The sequence below is a fragment of the Hipposideros armiger genome, unplaced genomic scaffold, assembly GCF_001890085.2.
Source record: "Hipposideros armiger isolate ML-2016 unplaced genomic scaffold, ASM189008v1 scaffold_902, whole genome shotgun sequence".
Classification (NCBI taxonomy): domain Eukaryota; kingdom Metazoa; phylum Chordata; class Mammalia; order Chiroptera; family Hipposideridae; genus Hipposideros; species Hipposideros armiger.
Genome location: NW_017732252.1, coordinates 386,781 through 403,286, shown reverse-complemented (window position 1 = coordinate 403,286; position 16,506 = coordinate 386,781). Strand labels below are relative to the sequence as shown.

The following is a 16,506-nucleotide window of genomic DNA, read 5'->3' as shown; positions in this document are numbered from 1 at the left end:
TCTCTCTCTCTCTCTCTCTTTCTTTTGCTGCACTTTCATCTTTGTTGGCCAAGTCCCTCCCTCTTTTGATTATCCCATTTTGTAAAATGTCACATGTTATTACCCAAAGACAGGGAGACAGCACAACTACATACTTTATTGTCTGTGTGTGAACTGAATAAACAGATGACAAGTGACCAATCCCTGAGAGGCTTCGAAAGAAGTGACAAGGTGGGTTATTCGCCATGATGGGCACCTGTTACTAAGGCATCCAGTGATCAGTGGACTGAAGAGCTCATAGTAAAGTTTGTGCTTTATGCAGTTACTCACAGTTAATATATTATGGTAACTGAAGGTGGAAATGTGTTATTTGGGGTGCTAGTGATTTTTAACAAAACCCTAGTAACTGAAATTTATGCATATTGGAACCATGCAAAGCTAGGACTGCCTGCATATTTTTTCCTCTAGAGAAGAGGGATTTGGTAGTTGTCTGTCTACATTAACCATTGAAAATGCTTTCTTTGAAAGATAGTCATCCTAATACATGAAAGATTTTTCATGTAAAGGCCTTTTCCTTTCTTATCTGTAATTAGCATTGTGTCTAAACTAACACTTAGTGATGATGAGGGTACAGTGAAATGATGGGTGTGCAAAGGTGTTCTTGTTGCATTAGTTGTAACAGCATAAATTGGAGATACAGCAGGTCCTCGAAGAAATGTGTTTCGTTCGACATCATTTTGTTATAACATTGATGAGATGCCCTAGGAACTTAACTCTTGGTTACATCAATTAGCCTATGTTAAAATGGGTTTCATTATACATTGTTTTGTTTAAAGTCACAGACCCTATCTAAGATGTTAAGTGAGGACTTACTGTATTTCTAAGTTAATAAGTACGTTGGTTATATGGTTTTGTCTAATTAGTGAAGGAAGAAACAAAAAGACTCAGCTGGTGGAAACGAGTTAGCCCAGGTAGAGAGACCCTCCAGGCATTGGGTTCTGAGAAGGAGCCTGTTGTGTGGTTGGTCAGCTCGATGCGGTGTGCTACAACTATTAAAGATGATACCTACAAAAAAGCGTATTATGACATGAAATTTGTATGACAAAGTAAAGGGAAGAAACAGAATATAAATATTATCTATACCTTGATGATACTTATGTTTAAAAAATACCAAAATTTGTAGAAAAAGGTAGAGAAAAAAATGTACCAAAATGTAAAAAATTGTTGTCTTTGGGTGATGGGGATTTGAAATACGTTTATCTTTCATTTTTTAAAAAAACCTTTTCATCTTTTCTAACTTTGCTCAAATGAATGTATAATTACTATAATGATAGAAAATGTATAATAAATTTTAAAATTACTGATTGTTTATATCTATACAAGAAAGCTTTGCAATTTTCTGCACTTGCTACAAGGGGAAAAAAGGGGGTTGCTCTAAAGCATGTCTTTTCTATAATAACACACCCTAAGCAGATTTCTGCTCCAGAGTCATTTTACATGTAAGAGCTGGGTTACTTCTCATGATCACAAAGAGGAAATACAGTTATTGCTTCATCTATTGTATGTTGGCATTCTCGTTGCTTTTGTTTTATGCTCTTGTTTTCCTTGCTCTGAGGAATAGTGTATCTGTATTAAGCAAAATGTCTTAAATTTTAGCATTAGCTGAGTCATTGCTGTCAATTGTTTTTATTTGCTGCTGTGTAATCAATGATTTTTGCCTCAGATAGATTGAAATTTTTAGAGGAAATTGTGCCAATTGTAATTTCATAATTCCTTGTGCTTTCTCTTGATCTGTTTTGCTTTTCTTTTCAGATATTTTAAGAGACTAAACATATATCAGACTTTATGTTTACAATGAAAACGTTGAAGGGATTAGTTCATCCTGGTATTTTGATCACAGTTCTGTTTTCTTTTGCTAGTGTGCCCCGAATATTCATAAAATGGATGGATATTCATGCGATGGTGTTCAGGTAGGTTACTTCATGTTTACCTAAATTTTTCATGTATGTCAGCAAGAAAGAAATACTGAAATCTTATCAAAATAAGAAGGTCACTTTAGATGTTTTGTAATCAATTCTGAGGATAAAAGGCCTTCACAGTGCTCATCTACTAATTCTCCCAGTCATATTTACTTTTTCAGTTATCTGACAAAAACAGACATTGCAAAGCTAATACGTGTGCTCTTCCATTTTAGGGAATTTGCTTTGGAGGAAGATGTAAAACCAGGGATAGACAATGCAAATACATCTGGGGGCAAAGTAAGTAAATGATGTGGCTTGATTATTTCAAAGTATAGTGTCAGACCAACGGGCATATGAGCTGGAAGGAAATTTTCAACCACTTTATGAGTGAGGGATTCTTGAAACCACCACAGGTCTTAGCAGGGACACTTCTGTGGAAATTAGAGAAGGTCACTCCTTTGAGAAGACACAGCCATATTTACGTGTTGGCTAGTTGGCCATGCCTTTGGATAAGACAGAAGGTGCCATTGCTTCCAGGCAAGTGAAGGCCACTTCAGGATGTACAGTGTGGAGAATAAAGCAAACCTGGACTTCAGGTCCACTTACACTCCCCTCGGCTGAGTATTCTCAAGCAAAACCCATATAACCATGTGGGATGGACATGGACCCTGGATAGGGCTCGCTGGGCTTAGAACTGTAGTTTTGCTGGAGTTGTTTTTTCTTCAACAACCTTCCTTCAAGTCTAGCTGGCTTTCCTACTTATAGGTGACCTTCTGCTGAGGTAGCTCTGCCGCATCAGAAGGAAATTTTAATGTTATTCCATTCAAAGTTGTCAGATTTTCAGAGGGAATTATATAACATTTACATCAAAAATATATTATTTAAATTATGTCTCTATTGAGATATGTATTTAAATGTTGTATATTTTTTCCAGAAGTACTACCAGCCCTTTGAAAGCTATTTTTCTTTAAAACTCTTTCAGAAGACAGTTTGTATTAGAAAGCAAGCTATAAAGATAATAAAAATCCATATTGTCACAAACAGTGGTTATAGCCTTTTTGGGAGGGGAAGTGTATGTTTTCTTTTGAGCATCTAGAGAAATATTGGGGTGGGGGAATATTTAGTCTTGGAGGTTTGTACTCTGGACAAAGATATAATTTTTGTTTCCTCCACTTAAAAAATAGTAGCTGACAGAAAGAAGTACGAAAAGAAAGTACCAACATAATTATTATTTTCTTTTTAAATATACACAGCAGTCGTCTTTTGATTAGTTTGCAAAAGTCATTTTGATCTAGCTCTTGAATAACTTAATCAACCAACCCTGGTTTTAGCAAAAATAAAACCTGACAAAGATGATGACATAATGTAAAATTTTATTTCACTGTCAGAGATTCTGCATGAATTCAAGTTTGTCTAAAAGCAAAATAAAGTTGTTTTTTTTATTGTTGCTAGCTGTTAAGAATTATTAAACAAGGGAGAAATTGAACCAATGTTTCTTGAATCATTAATTATAGTGCATCGCTATTTTAATAAAATTGTCTTCATGATTCATAAAACTATTGAGTGAGAAATTCATGCCTTTAGTCTCAGGCACCGAGATTAAAGTGTGGAGTATTTATTCAAGGAGCCATCTGGTAGGATCTTCCCCTAATTATTGGCCAAATTCTGAGGAGTATTGTTTTGGAACCTATATGTATCCTATCGAAGATCTAAATAGATTTTTTTCCCAAATTTCAAATGAGCGTTCATGAAAAATGTACGTGAGTCATGGATGTCTGCAGAATAAGAAAACTCTTGTGAACCATGGGTACAATTTTGGAATTGATAACGTCGTAGTGGAGAAGGGCCCTTAAATGGGTATTTGCCCGACTGCAAACATTTTGAGCAGCTCATATATTGTATCTGTTACTGATAGAAAACTCTGTTCTGCTGCAGAGGTAATGTCATCAGACAGATACTGCTATGAGAAACTGAATATCGAAGGGACCGAGAAGGGAAACTGTGGGAAAGACAAAGACACTTGGATACAGTGCAACAAACGGTGAGATGGACACGTTAGCCCCGAGCTTATTCCTTAATTTCAAACTTTACTTTTTAAGTGACCAAGACTGTCCTGTTTTCTGCATCCCACAAAGCAGTGTGTTGCCTATTCATCTCTTCCCAGCATTCCAGCATCATTTTTGCAGAAGGCTTCCAAATCTTTTTTTTTAAAGGTTTTATTGAGGAATTGGGGGAAGGGGAACAGACAAGTTGCTGTCATTTTGTTCTTCAGTCTAGTTGTGGAGGACGTCGCTTCACAGGCCCATGTTGGTATTATCATTGCACTCGTCCAGGGTGAGGCAGTTGCTTGCCGGCCTTTGGACGGCTGCTCATGGCGGCTCTTGGCAGTTCACGCCGGCTGCTGGCCACTCACAGTAGCTCAAGGCAACCCACTGCAGCAAGTGCTGCAGCCTATGCCAGTGCCCCGGGGGACTCATGGCAGCCCAGCTCCAGGTCAAGCTGTTGTTCAGCATCTTAGCTGTAGAGGGCAGTGTCACTGGCCCTCATATGTGGGCTCCGAACCAGGGCCCTCTGGCATCCCAAGCCAGCTCTTAACCAACGCGCCACTTGGCCAGCCCCCAAGCCAACTCTTAACTAGCGCGCCACTCGGCCGGTCCAGGGATCCCAAATCTTAACGTGTATACTGACCTCTCTCCTAAGCCCCAAGTTAGCTTATAGCTGCCTCGGGACTTTCTCACCTAGAAGACAGCTGCCAGCATCTCAACAGCAACACACATTGAAGCCCCCAGAACATGTATTCAAGTTAACTGGCACTGACTTTTCTACAGCACTGTTTTTGCCAAAGGTCTTAATATCTCGCTGTCCTTCTGTTTAGAAGCCTGAGAATAATCCTTGTCTCCATCTTCCCTTTGTCACATTGTCCAAACGGCCAAATCATGCCTATTCTTCCCTTTTATTCCCCTGCCATTTGTCTTTAATTCACCCCTTCATTTCCATTCCTGTTGCATTGAGGACCTATATTAAGGACCCAACTACGAACTATATTAACTCTTCAACTATTACAGAGGCCTCTTAATAGTTTTTTATGCCAGCAGTCTCTAGAAGGCTGTCATCAGAATAATCTTATACCGAATGTTTTTGGCATGTCAATTCTTTGTTCAAATTTCACTGGTTCCATGTAGCTAATTAATAATAGGAATAATACCCAACATTGATTGAGTGCACACTGTGTGCTAAGCACTGTATTGTGCTCTACATAAGCTATGTGTTTTAATCTTTATGTCAGTTCTTCCCATTTTGTGGAGGAGGCAACTGAGGCACAGTTAAATAATTGAACCAAGGTCACATAACAAGGATCTAATACAAGCAGAATTAGAATTCAGTCAGTCTGATTTCGCCACTGTCTTTTAACCACTTTGTTGAATGTCATACTGTTTTGTTTAACAAACACAGTGAAACCTTAGCTGGGCACTGTACCTCCTCCACAATTTGCCCCCGACCTCAATTTTTTTGTTTTTATTTCTCTTCTCTTCCGAAGTCCAGCAAACTTTACATCCCTATATGTTCATTATATTGTCCTGCCTCCATACCTGTGCTTGTGCTATTCGTTCCTCTAGAAGCACTCTTTATACCCACTTTATTACCAGTCAAAACTTGACCCATTCTTCAAAGATCTGCTGAGACAGCACTTTCTCTGTAAGTTGTTTCTGGATTTACTCTAGAAATAAATCGTCTCCCTCTTCTTAATTTCCACAGCCCTTCGTACTATTCTTATCCCCACAACTATGTTGTTTTATAGTTGTTTATGCATGTGATTTATTTTATTATCCAGCATATAATTTCCTTGAGGACAAAAATCATGTCTAATTGTCTTTATATATTCTAAAATACTTAGTAAGCTACATACACAAAAATTACACTCAAAAAATGCTGATTGAATATCTCTTCTGTGTTAAGAAATCATTTTTGTTTATGACAGATCAATAAAATGATAATTGAACTTTTCAAAATTATTTTTTAAGTATCAGTTTTTTAAGAGTTTTTTTCTGTGTTGGTGATAGATATAAGTTCTAATTTTTCTCTTTTCTCTTCCTGATAAAGCCTTGTATTTCCATACATAATTTTTCTGGCCTACTAATCAGTTATGCTGGGCTACTAACAAGATATTTATTAGAATATGTGTTTATCATTATCTATATTAATAATTAAAATGTGTTAGATATGAGAATATGTAAGATAGTATTTAATACCAGTGAAAACATTTTACAGGTTAAATTAGAATTATCTGTGATAGTTGGGGAAGTAGTGAAATACAAGTATATTGAAGAAGGGATTATGAACCTATATGGTTGAGAATCTATAAAATGTATATGTACTTGTATATACAATATGTATCTCTTCTTTAATTCTGAGGCAAAAAGTTGAAGAAAGAGCTGTATTACAAAAGAATACTCATCCAAGGTCATTCATTCACTTATCAAATATTAAAAAATGTTTTAATATATCCAGTGATGTGTTATAGGGATAGAGATTCTGATAAAACAGAAGTCTGTTTGATGGATAATTTCCTTTAGATGAATATTTGAGCTAATGGGCAGTAATGCAAGGCCAAAAAAAAAATTGGGATTTTGGTGCATCAATGTTTCAGAGAAAACACTTTTTAAAGCTGGATTAAACTAATTTGGGCTTATTTTATTTTGCTTGTAACTTGAGCATATAATATAATATAATATAATATAATATATAATATAATAATAATATAATATAGATGAAAAGCAAATGCTAAAATGAGATAAGATACTTGTTCTAACTGGACATGGTTGTAAAGTAAGTAATTGGTACTCTTTTAATACAGGGATGTGCTTTGTGGTTACCTTTTGTGTGCCAATATTGGTAATATCCCAAGGCTTGGAGAACTGGATGGTGAAATCACATCTACTTTAGTTGTGCAGCAGGGAAGAACATTAAACTGCAGGTAATCATCGAACCATTCTGTGGGAATATTAGTCATCTCACTTCTGAGGCGTGCATTTTAGGATTACTCGTATTTCCAGTTCATGAGAATGTTAGTAAGCCAAAATCGAATCTAGCCCATACAGTGAAATGCATAAATCCTGACAGAAATGAGATGAAATGAATATAAGAATTAGGGTTTAGTTTACATTTAATTCTTATCAAGGAAAACAAATGAGAACTTCTGGATAAAATTAGTGGATTAAATATATATATCTTCTTTTGCTCCCTTCTGAAATCCCACTAAAGTGACACTAAATGAATCTTTTTAGAATTCACATATCCACAAGGAGGCAGAGAAAGGGAGAGGAGACAATAGCAACAAAATTTTGGAGTGTGGGAAGCAAAAGGATGTGTTACAAATGACTATCAAAACTACAAAAACGGAGCTCCAAAGTCAGTTAATGGGGAAAATGGAGAACTAAGCCAGAATATACTGTCAGTTCCCAAAAAGCTCAAAAATGGGCATCATCACTTATTTCTGTAAGAAGGAGTAAAGGATTAAGGGGCAGGGAAGGGCTAATAGAGAAGATAGTTGAAAGTCTGTTAAGGAAGCACTAACAGATCACTTCCCTGACTCAGCTAAACTGGGTACTGGGCACCCTCCCATGAAAGATTTGAGCTTTATATTCTGAGATAGTAAAATAGAAGGTTTCCAGACTGAAGAATAGCAGACAATATTGATAGTAACATTGTATGGAAGCAGTACAGTTTCGATGTTTAGTCAGAAAGCTCTAGAATTTCTAAACATCTGTCTCTTCACCCTCCTCAAATATGAGCAGATTATCAGACATGTGAAGAAATTTCCTAACATGAAAAAAAGATAAAAACATCCACCTAGAAAAAAACAACCACCACCTATCAATATTTATGAAAGATACTTCTCTCATGAAAGAAGAATAAAGTGCTATTTTAAACAATGAAGAATGTTCAAGAAGGGAAAAAGTGCTGTTGGAAATTTAAAAATATGATGGCAGAAATTAAACTCAGTAGTTGAAATTATCTCCCAGAAAGTACGGCATCAGAGGGAAAGAAACAAACATATAGAGAAATTGGAATAGACATAATAAAGAATAGAGAAAATAAAGAACAGAGAAGATAATAAAGAACAGGGAGGAAATCATCAGTGAGTAACTCAAAAGTATTGTCTAGAACTGATGGAATTGAATTTCCATATTGACAGGCTCATCAAGTGCCATGTACAGTGAATGAAATTAGAGGCGTATCTAAACATATCGTCATGAAATTTCAGAACCTTAGGACAAAGAAAAGAATCGCCAATGTTTCCAGAGAGGAGGGGGAAAAAAAGATCAGGCCTTGGAATAGCTTAGGGTCTATCAACAAGAGCCCTGGGAGCTTGAAGACAATGGAGAAAGTGATTTCCAAACTAGAATTTTGTACAAAGGCAAGATATCAATCAAGGATGAGAGTAGAAAATAATGACTCTTGTAGATGCGCAGGTTTCCCCCAAATTTACTCCCCTAAACCTTTTATCAGGAAGCTACTGGAAATTGTGATTCCCCAAAATGAAGGAGTAAACTAAGAGAAAGGCAGGGAATTTAGGAATAAAGCCCCCACTGTGAGGGCTGTCCTCCGGTGAAGGTGAAGGGAGACCCAAGATGTACAGCTCTGTACCAGGTACGGGGCACAACCAGATCAGATAGGCGCAGGGGGAAGTCCAGATGGGAACTCCAGGAAAGGTTTCTACTGGAAGAGGAACTGATGTTCAGACACAGCTTGAGTGGAGATTTTGGCTTTTAAAAAACTAATTTATCTGTTCAACTTGTTAAACTATATGCATGTATAATTTTGATAAAAATAAAAAGAATGGAGATTTTTGTACTAGCATTGACATAGCACCATATTGATAAATTGACTATGAATATCCATTTTCAATTTCTATTGTGTTTAATTTGTTATTCCTACATTACATGTAGACTTGCTATATTGAATAGTGAAGTTATAATAGTTTAGCCATTCTCAAATATAAATTGTAAATATAGCACTTTTTTTTTAATTGTAAACCAAAATCACTTCTCATTTTTGTTCCAAACATTTGAAGTGTTGAAACCAACTTATCGAATCAAATACTAGTAATAATGGCTTACTTGACTTGTACATGATATCCAAGGCAAAATGAGAAAGCCATTTCAATTCAGGACCTGTTATAATTTTGTTTAAATCCTAAAATATATCAATATCTCTGAAAAGAATTAGATCAAAAGATTCAATTACTTTCTTGATTTAGAGGTTGAAAATGCTTATTATTGGTTTTTATGAGATTATATACAGAAAATAGAGAAACGGATATTGCCCACTTTTTGGTTTTTAAGCATATTCTCAAAATGAATGTGAATTAATGGAATCCCATTTTCTTTTTGCTCTTGATTTATTTTCAGTGGTGGGCATGTTAGGCTGGAAGAAGATGTAGATCTTGGCTATGTGGAAGATGGCACACCGTGTGGTCCCCAAATGATGTGCTTAGAACACAGGTGTCTTCCTGTGGCTTCCTTCAACTTTAGTACTTGCTTAAGCAATAAAGAAGGCACTGTGTGTTCAGGAAATGGAGTGAGTATTCAGTACCCCGCCAGGGGGAGCTACTCAGTTCTTTAATGTCACAGAAATATCGGACTGTCGGAAAAGTCATGACGTATTTTTTCTGTTTTTCGTTGCAAAAGTGCATCATGACTTTTCCGACAACCTAATAGATATGACCCTACACTGCGTATTTCTGGAATAATGGAAAACGTGCTTATCCATGTTTCTAGCTGGCTTGTACAAAGTTATTTTATCATAGTCATTGATTTGAATATTTCACTGTGTAATCTGCAAAAGCCTGGGAATAAAAAAAAAACCTAATCTTCCTAACCAAATTCTTTCACCTGCCTTTCTTATAATGTTAATGTGATCTCATATACTGTAATGTCAGTTTTCTACAAGTGATCTAGGAAACAATATATGGGATAAAAAAGAGTAAAAAACAGGGACAGTGGCCACAATATTTAACAACTGTATGGTCCAGGAACTGACCGATTAGAACACATCATACGTAACCACCGTAGCCACACCAGTGTTTATCAGTTGAGGAGAACGCCTAGAAATAAAAACAGTAATTTAGGGAAATGTTTCTCACAGATGACCAGAAAGAATGGCATTGTTTCAAAGTCTAACTTCTATTATTTCAGTCATATCTGATAATGTATTGGGTTATCAGAAAAGTCATGACATATTTTTTCTATGTTTTTTGTTGCAAAAATGCATCATGACTTATCCGACAACCTAATAGGTCCTATAGAAATATCATGCTAAGCAAAATAAGTCAGACAGAAAAAGTCGAGAACCATGTGATTTCACTCATGTGTGGAATACAAAACTGATAGCAACAAATGAACAAGACAGACAAACAAACGAAAACTCATAGACATACACAACAGTTTAGTGGTTAATAGAGGGAAAGGGGGGTGGTGGAAGCAGAGGAAAAAGGGGTTCAAATATATGGTGACAGAAGGAGATTTGACTGGGTGATAAACACAATGCGATATACAGATGATGTGTTATACAATTGTACACTTGAAACCTATATAATTTTATTAACCAATGTCACCCCAATAAATTTAAAAAAGAAAAAAAATAATTGTGGGGATGTAAAGTATAGCATAGGGAATATAGTCAATAATATTGTAATGATTATGTATGGTATCAGGTGGGTACTAGACTTATCAGGCGGATCACTTCATAAATTATATATATATATACATACATATATATATGTATATATATATATATAAAACCATTATGCTGTACACCTGAAACTAATACAAAATAATATTACATGTCAACTGTAATTGAAAATAAAATAAAGAAGTAAGTTTATAGGCTAAATAAACAGGCTCTATTAGTGATTCCAGTTTTGTTATTTTCAGTTAGGAATTCCTATACTAACAAAACGTTTTTGGGTTCTTTTTCTTTTGGCACGTGCTGTGATTTTCTTCTTACCCTCATTCCAGATTCTTTGCTTGAACTGGTTGTATTATCCAGTTGAGGTAAAGGATCCCTGTCCTGGAATTGTAAGCCTGCAATCCTCGTCATCCCATGTATATCCCCAAGGAATATGCCAAGAATGTCTTAGAGTGGGCTTACTAATCATGACTCTTTGCCAAAGGATAGGAGTGGCACATTAAATAGAGAAGTCATTAAAGTAAGTAGTTCTGCTCCTATGAAGGGATCTGCTAAGACCTCTTTCCTTAATAAGTAAGAGTATCTTAGGGGGGAATGCTTTTTGGAGGGACAGGGGAAAAGAATAATGGAAGATTTTTCTTGATCATTCATGCTAGTGCATAACCATATCTTATTCATCTAGAAACCCTGAGTATATAACAGAGTCCAAACATAGCTGTGTTAGTTAGCCAGTTGTTTAATGGATGAGTAAAAGAGTGATAGACACAAGTAAATCAAGTGGCAAATAGTATGCAAATTATTTACAATAAGTATGGATAATCCAGAGAGGCTATAGCCTATGTATTTTTACAGTAACTCAACTGTCTATGTGACTAAAATTAATATGAGAAATAAAATAGATATTCTTATGCACTATGCATTATATAGTGAAGAGTTGGGGCTTGGATCAGACAGTCGGAGTTTGAATCGCAGCTCTACTTCTTATGAACTGGGTGAGATTGTGCAAATTACTTAGCCTCTCTGTGACTCAATTTCTCTACTATACAGTGGGAATAATGATATTGCCTATTTTACAGGATTGCTATGAAGAATCAATGAATTAACACTTTTAAGTTATACATAATACTTAATGCCTTTGACATAGGGAGTGTTCAATAAGTGTTAGCTATGACTCTGGTTTTTATTATCACTATACACTTGTCACTATATCACTGCTGCTATTGTATGATATAGAAACTGAAACTTGGAAGAAGCCAGTTGATCTGGTTAAGGTCTGTTGATAGACAGTGGTAAAAAGGGAACTCAAAGCCAGGCCTTTAGACTTTAAGCCTAAACCTGCATATTTGTTAATCTGCAGAAATTTGTTAATCTGAATTAATTTGAGAGCTGTAATTTGTTAGTCATATTTTATAGTTACATTTAGCTATGGATGTCATCTTCCGGCAAACTAGATCAGACAAAAGACAGAAACCCATCCAGTGAAAACCTACCTCCTGAAGAGTTGCTCTGATCTTAAACCTACCTAACTGAATTCTCCCCTACTTCCCACTCCATTAAAAGTTGTTTTGAGTTATAAGATCTAGGTATAGATTCTGTTAATGAAGATTCTGTAAATGAAGACAGATTATTGCCTGATAATTTTTTTAAATTTAGTTTCATGTTTATGTTAATTTTTTTCTCCTGTGCTTTGTTTGAGGGAGTTCAGTTTCCATGACCCAGAGGTAGCTAATCTCTGTAGCTTGGGCCAAGGTGCCAAGGTTATAGCTTTGTGCAGCTTTCTTCTCAGACCACTGAAAAGCATCAGGCCTCTCCTCTTCTTTGTCCAGTTTATCTTTATCTCATTCTGCTTTCTAAAAGACGACTAAATTTTAGTATAAAACTTTCTTTCTTTCTTTGTATTGGATAATTGGCAAATGATTGTTATTTCTGCTTAGGTTTTTAAATCTCCCTCTTATAAAATTTAATGAAATTCAAAACAATAATTTAATTGATTTTTTTAGACATATAAATTCATTACTCTGTTAAAATTTATTATTCCCTTTGGGTCAACTGTTGAGCTCTCAATATTGTTGTAGGCACGTGGGTAAAAAACAAGTAATTAGCATTAAGAAGAAAATAAGTTTTTAGTTCCATCGAATTCTAGGCATATAATTAGAAATGAATGTGTATTTTCCATGCCTCTGTACCAGAGAGTTGACTTTTACTCTAGACCAGCGGTTCTCAACCTGTGGGCCGTGACCCCTTTGGGGGTCAAATGACCCTTTCACAGGGGTCGCTGGGTACTCGTATGTGGGCGTATCTGCATGTGGGCCTGGAGACAGATAGAGGAGCGGTGTCTCGGTTCCTAAGACCATCGAAAAATATGTGTTTTCTGATGGTCTTAGGCGACCCCTGTGAAAGGTTGAGAACCGCTGCTCTAGACTGATTTTGGATTTCAGGTTTGCAGTAATGAGTTGAAGTGCGTGTGTGACAGACACTGGATTGGCGCAGACTGCAGCACTTACTTCCCCCACAACGATGATGCAAAGACTGGCATAACTCTGGCTGGCAATGGTAGGCACTTAATCTGTTATACACAAGGAAAGAGAAAGCTGTCCTTCAGACAGTTTCATCTGGATTGTTTTTATAACTCAGATATAAATTAAATCCACATAATAATGAACTACAATATACAACTGGGGTCCACATTATGAAACTGATGGTTTCCATGAACTTATAATGTTATGGAATAATGAATATAACTCAGTCCACTGATTTAGCATTATGCGTGCCTTGTCCTACAGCAGATGGAGATTTTTCAAGTATTGTACTTGTTCGGGGCTGACAACCAACGCTAGCATTTCTTTTAAGTTAAGAATGTAGTCACTTCTTAACTCTCTGAATTTAAAAGGAAGAATTTTATATTTGGGGACTGAATAAATAAAAAAAATTAAAGAAATAATTTTTAAATATTTTGTTGACTTTAATATTCTTTATCTTAGAATCTCATTTGTAGTCAACCTCAGTTCTGTAGCCTGAACCGTAGGGAATTCTAGAAGTAGTAACCTTGGCCAGCGCCTGCCTGGAAGGGGTTTAAGCACATGGGTAAGAAACAACAGATGCACTTCTAAAAGCTAAAGTGGCCCAAATGGAAAAGCAAAAATTAAATGCAGATAGTTGGGAGAACGCAGATCTTGGAGGTAAACGTCCCCTGTTAAACTATTTTATGATGTCATTATTGAGTATTCTTTCACATTAAAAAATGCTCAAGCCCTGACGTCAGTTCACAAAGGATGAGAAAAAAGGAGTATGTTCATTCTAATCCAGACAGGTTAAAAATCTTAGCCAATGTGACTTTAATAAAGGAAGTCACAGAGTGATTAAGGTGTTGGTATGCTCAGTCTTAGCAGTGGTACTCAGGCACTTGTTCCAGCAGGTAATGCAGAGATGAAGCTATTCAGGGCCATGGATTTAAGTGACATGTCAAAATCATACCGTTACTTAGAAATAATCAGGACTGGCATCCACGTTTATTGATTGATGTTAAATCCCTGGAAGAAGAGGAAGGGAAGAGAGACATGCTGTGTCTTAGAGAAGGAAACATCCCAATGGCCCAGGGGTCCCTGGCATTGGCATCCACCCATCCCACAGAAGACCCGGGCAGGGTGGCATCTGTCAGTCTCTTCAGATGCCCTAACCCTGCTGTCCAACCTGACTGTGGAGGGCTTCCAGGCAGAGAGGCTGCTGCTGTGGTCACGGGGAGTTGGAGTCTGCTCCAACCATCCATGATTATTGATCTTTGATATCTAGACAGATGCCTCAGGAGTGCAGCAGACAAGGGCAGATCTGAGCTGCTCTGAGGGAAACACACCTGGGTGATTTAAACACGTGGTATAAATCATTATCGGCAAAACAGTTCTCCTGGTATCAGAGCCAGGACTCTGACCTGCCTTTTCAGCTCTTGGTCCCTCACTTGGGCTTATTGACCAAGCCTTTGACTCACTGGGCCATTTCACTGCCATGATCCCCTGAAGGATTACATGTCAGCCTCCTGACAATAGATGCTGACGCACAGGGCCATTGTCGACTGCAGAGCGTCAGCCCTGCCTGACGCAATCTCCAGCCCACCAGACTCTCTCTTTTCTTTTGGTTTTTCCTTTTCTAGGGTGCGCTACGGCCATGATTGCCAAGACGGGGAACTAGAAGCCCAGTGCTTTTACCGTTTCACCACCTGAGCTCTGATTATATAAACCTGTAGACATGTTTTCTCCTTGGAGAGACAAAATATCACATACACAACCGAGAGCAATAAGGACCTTATATTAGTTGACAGAATGGAGTGATATGAACAATAATATTTCTAGAATTTCTGAGGACGAGGTCAAGGTCAAAAGAAACAAGGATTTCTAAAAGTCTCTCCCCAACGGGTGCTATGCCAATATGGTAGTATTATCTTTATTTTTCTTTGGTTTAGTTCAATGACCTCATCAGATTTTTCCAGAAAAATACATGGAAAATATAAATGTGCAAAATACATTTGGATAAGAATTAAAAGGGAACATACACAAAGGATTAAAAAAAAAAAAAAGAAAACAAAACAATTGGTGCCATTGCTAAGCTATTATTTTTTCCCTTTAAAAAATGCCCACTTCTAAAAATATTTTTAAATAATGTTGTTGGTGTGATTATTACAAATCTGGAGAATAAAGTTCCTGAAATAATTTTGTGTCAGAATTTCACTGATATACACTGACCTTCATTGTTTCTTTTTGCCTCACAGGTGTTGCTGGTACCAATATCATAATAGGCATAATTGCTGGCACCATTTTAGTGCTGGCCCTCATATTAGGAATAACTGCATGGGGTTATAAGTAAGTGAAACGTCTCAGTATTTTTACTATCAAAATATACTTTAAGACATTTTGTTTAAATGAATTAAACATCTAGACAGTTTTGTGATACACATACCTGTAGTGAAAATCAGCCTGGCTCAACACTCAATCAGTGATTATTATTGGCATGGTTACAGCTAATAATAATTTATCATTTTTTTAGAGTTTGAGATAAGTCTTCATCTATTCTAAAAGTCCTGAATGTCATCTTAAAGCCATTACGTGAAGTAAAAATCAATCTAAATTGTGTCTTATACAGAGGTTGTGTTGGTTTGCTCTTTAATGACCCAGGTCCTCTCTTGACTGAAACTCATGCCCGGAAATGTAGTAAGATAGTCAATTAGTAATCACAGGGCTTTAATAAGAGTCACAGCAACCAGAGCAGCAGCAGCAGATTGGTGCTGAGTGCCTGCTACAGCTGTGCGTCACGCGAAGGGCAAAACCTCTTCATCTTCCCAGCCAGTTTGTAGGAGGCACTATTTGTCAAATATGGGGTATTTTGTCTGAAGAAAAGACTGTTAAAATGAAAACTCAACTTTAAGTTACAGCTTTTAAAAGTCTAATTCTTAAGCTTCAGAGTTCAACTTCCAATTTGTTGGTTTTATTTATAAATTTTAAAAAATTGTGCTATGTAACTTTTGAAAATTGGATCTTAGCTAAATGCTAAAATTACCTTTCAGCTAATTTGAAACCTAACCATCTCCAATTACTAATAAAATGAGCTGCGTCCATTTGTTTTAATGATTAGAATTAAAAATACATCTTTCTGTATATCATTTCTCATTTTCATGAAATTCCTTTGAGGTGTCATTATTTTTTTTTTTCGCTTCTGAATATATGTACTTTGTAGATTCATTAAGGAAAAAGACAAATCTTGATCATACCGCAGTATCCTCTTCATAAATAATTTGAACCTAAATGATGAAAATTTTAATGTTACTAAACTTATTCAGAATATGTTTAAAAATAGAATGAGAATGTAGACATTTTTAATACAAAAATTA

General features: G+C 36.4%; 1 protein-coding gene across 1 annotated transcript in view; it reads left to right on the top strand.

Moving 5' to 3' along the window:
* Positions 1 to 16,506, top strand: part of ADAM22 (ADAM metallopeptidase domain 22) — an 86,051-nt gene that overhangs the window by 39,286 nt on the left and 30,259 nt on the right. Inside the window, exons 14-20 of the mRNA XM_019630350.1 lie at positions 1,899 to 1,949; positions 2,174 to 2,237; positions 3,876 to 3,981; positions 6,796 to 6,915; positions 9,353 to 9,521; positions 13,070 to 13,184; positions 15,391 to 15,481. Coding sequence (XP_019485895.1) covers positions 1,899 to 1,949; positions 2,174 to 2,237; positions 3,876 to 3,981; positions 6,796 to 6,915; positions 9,353 to 9,521; positions 13,070 to 13,184; positions 15,391 to 15,481 — 716 coding nt within the window. The remainder of the gene's footprint in view (positions 1 to 1,898; positions 1,950 to 2,173; positions 2,238 to 3,875; positions 3,982 to 6,795; positions 6,916 to 9,352; positions 9,522 to 13,069; positions 13,185 to 15,390; positions 15,482 to 16,506) is intronic.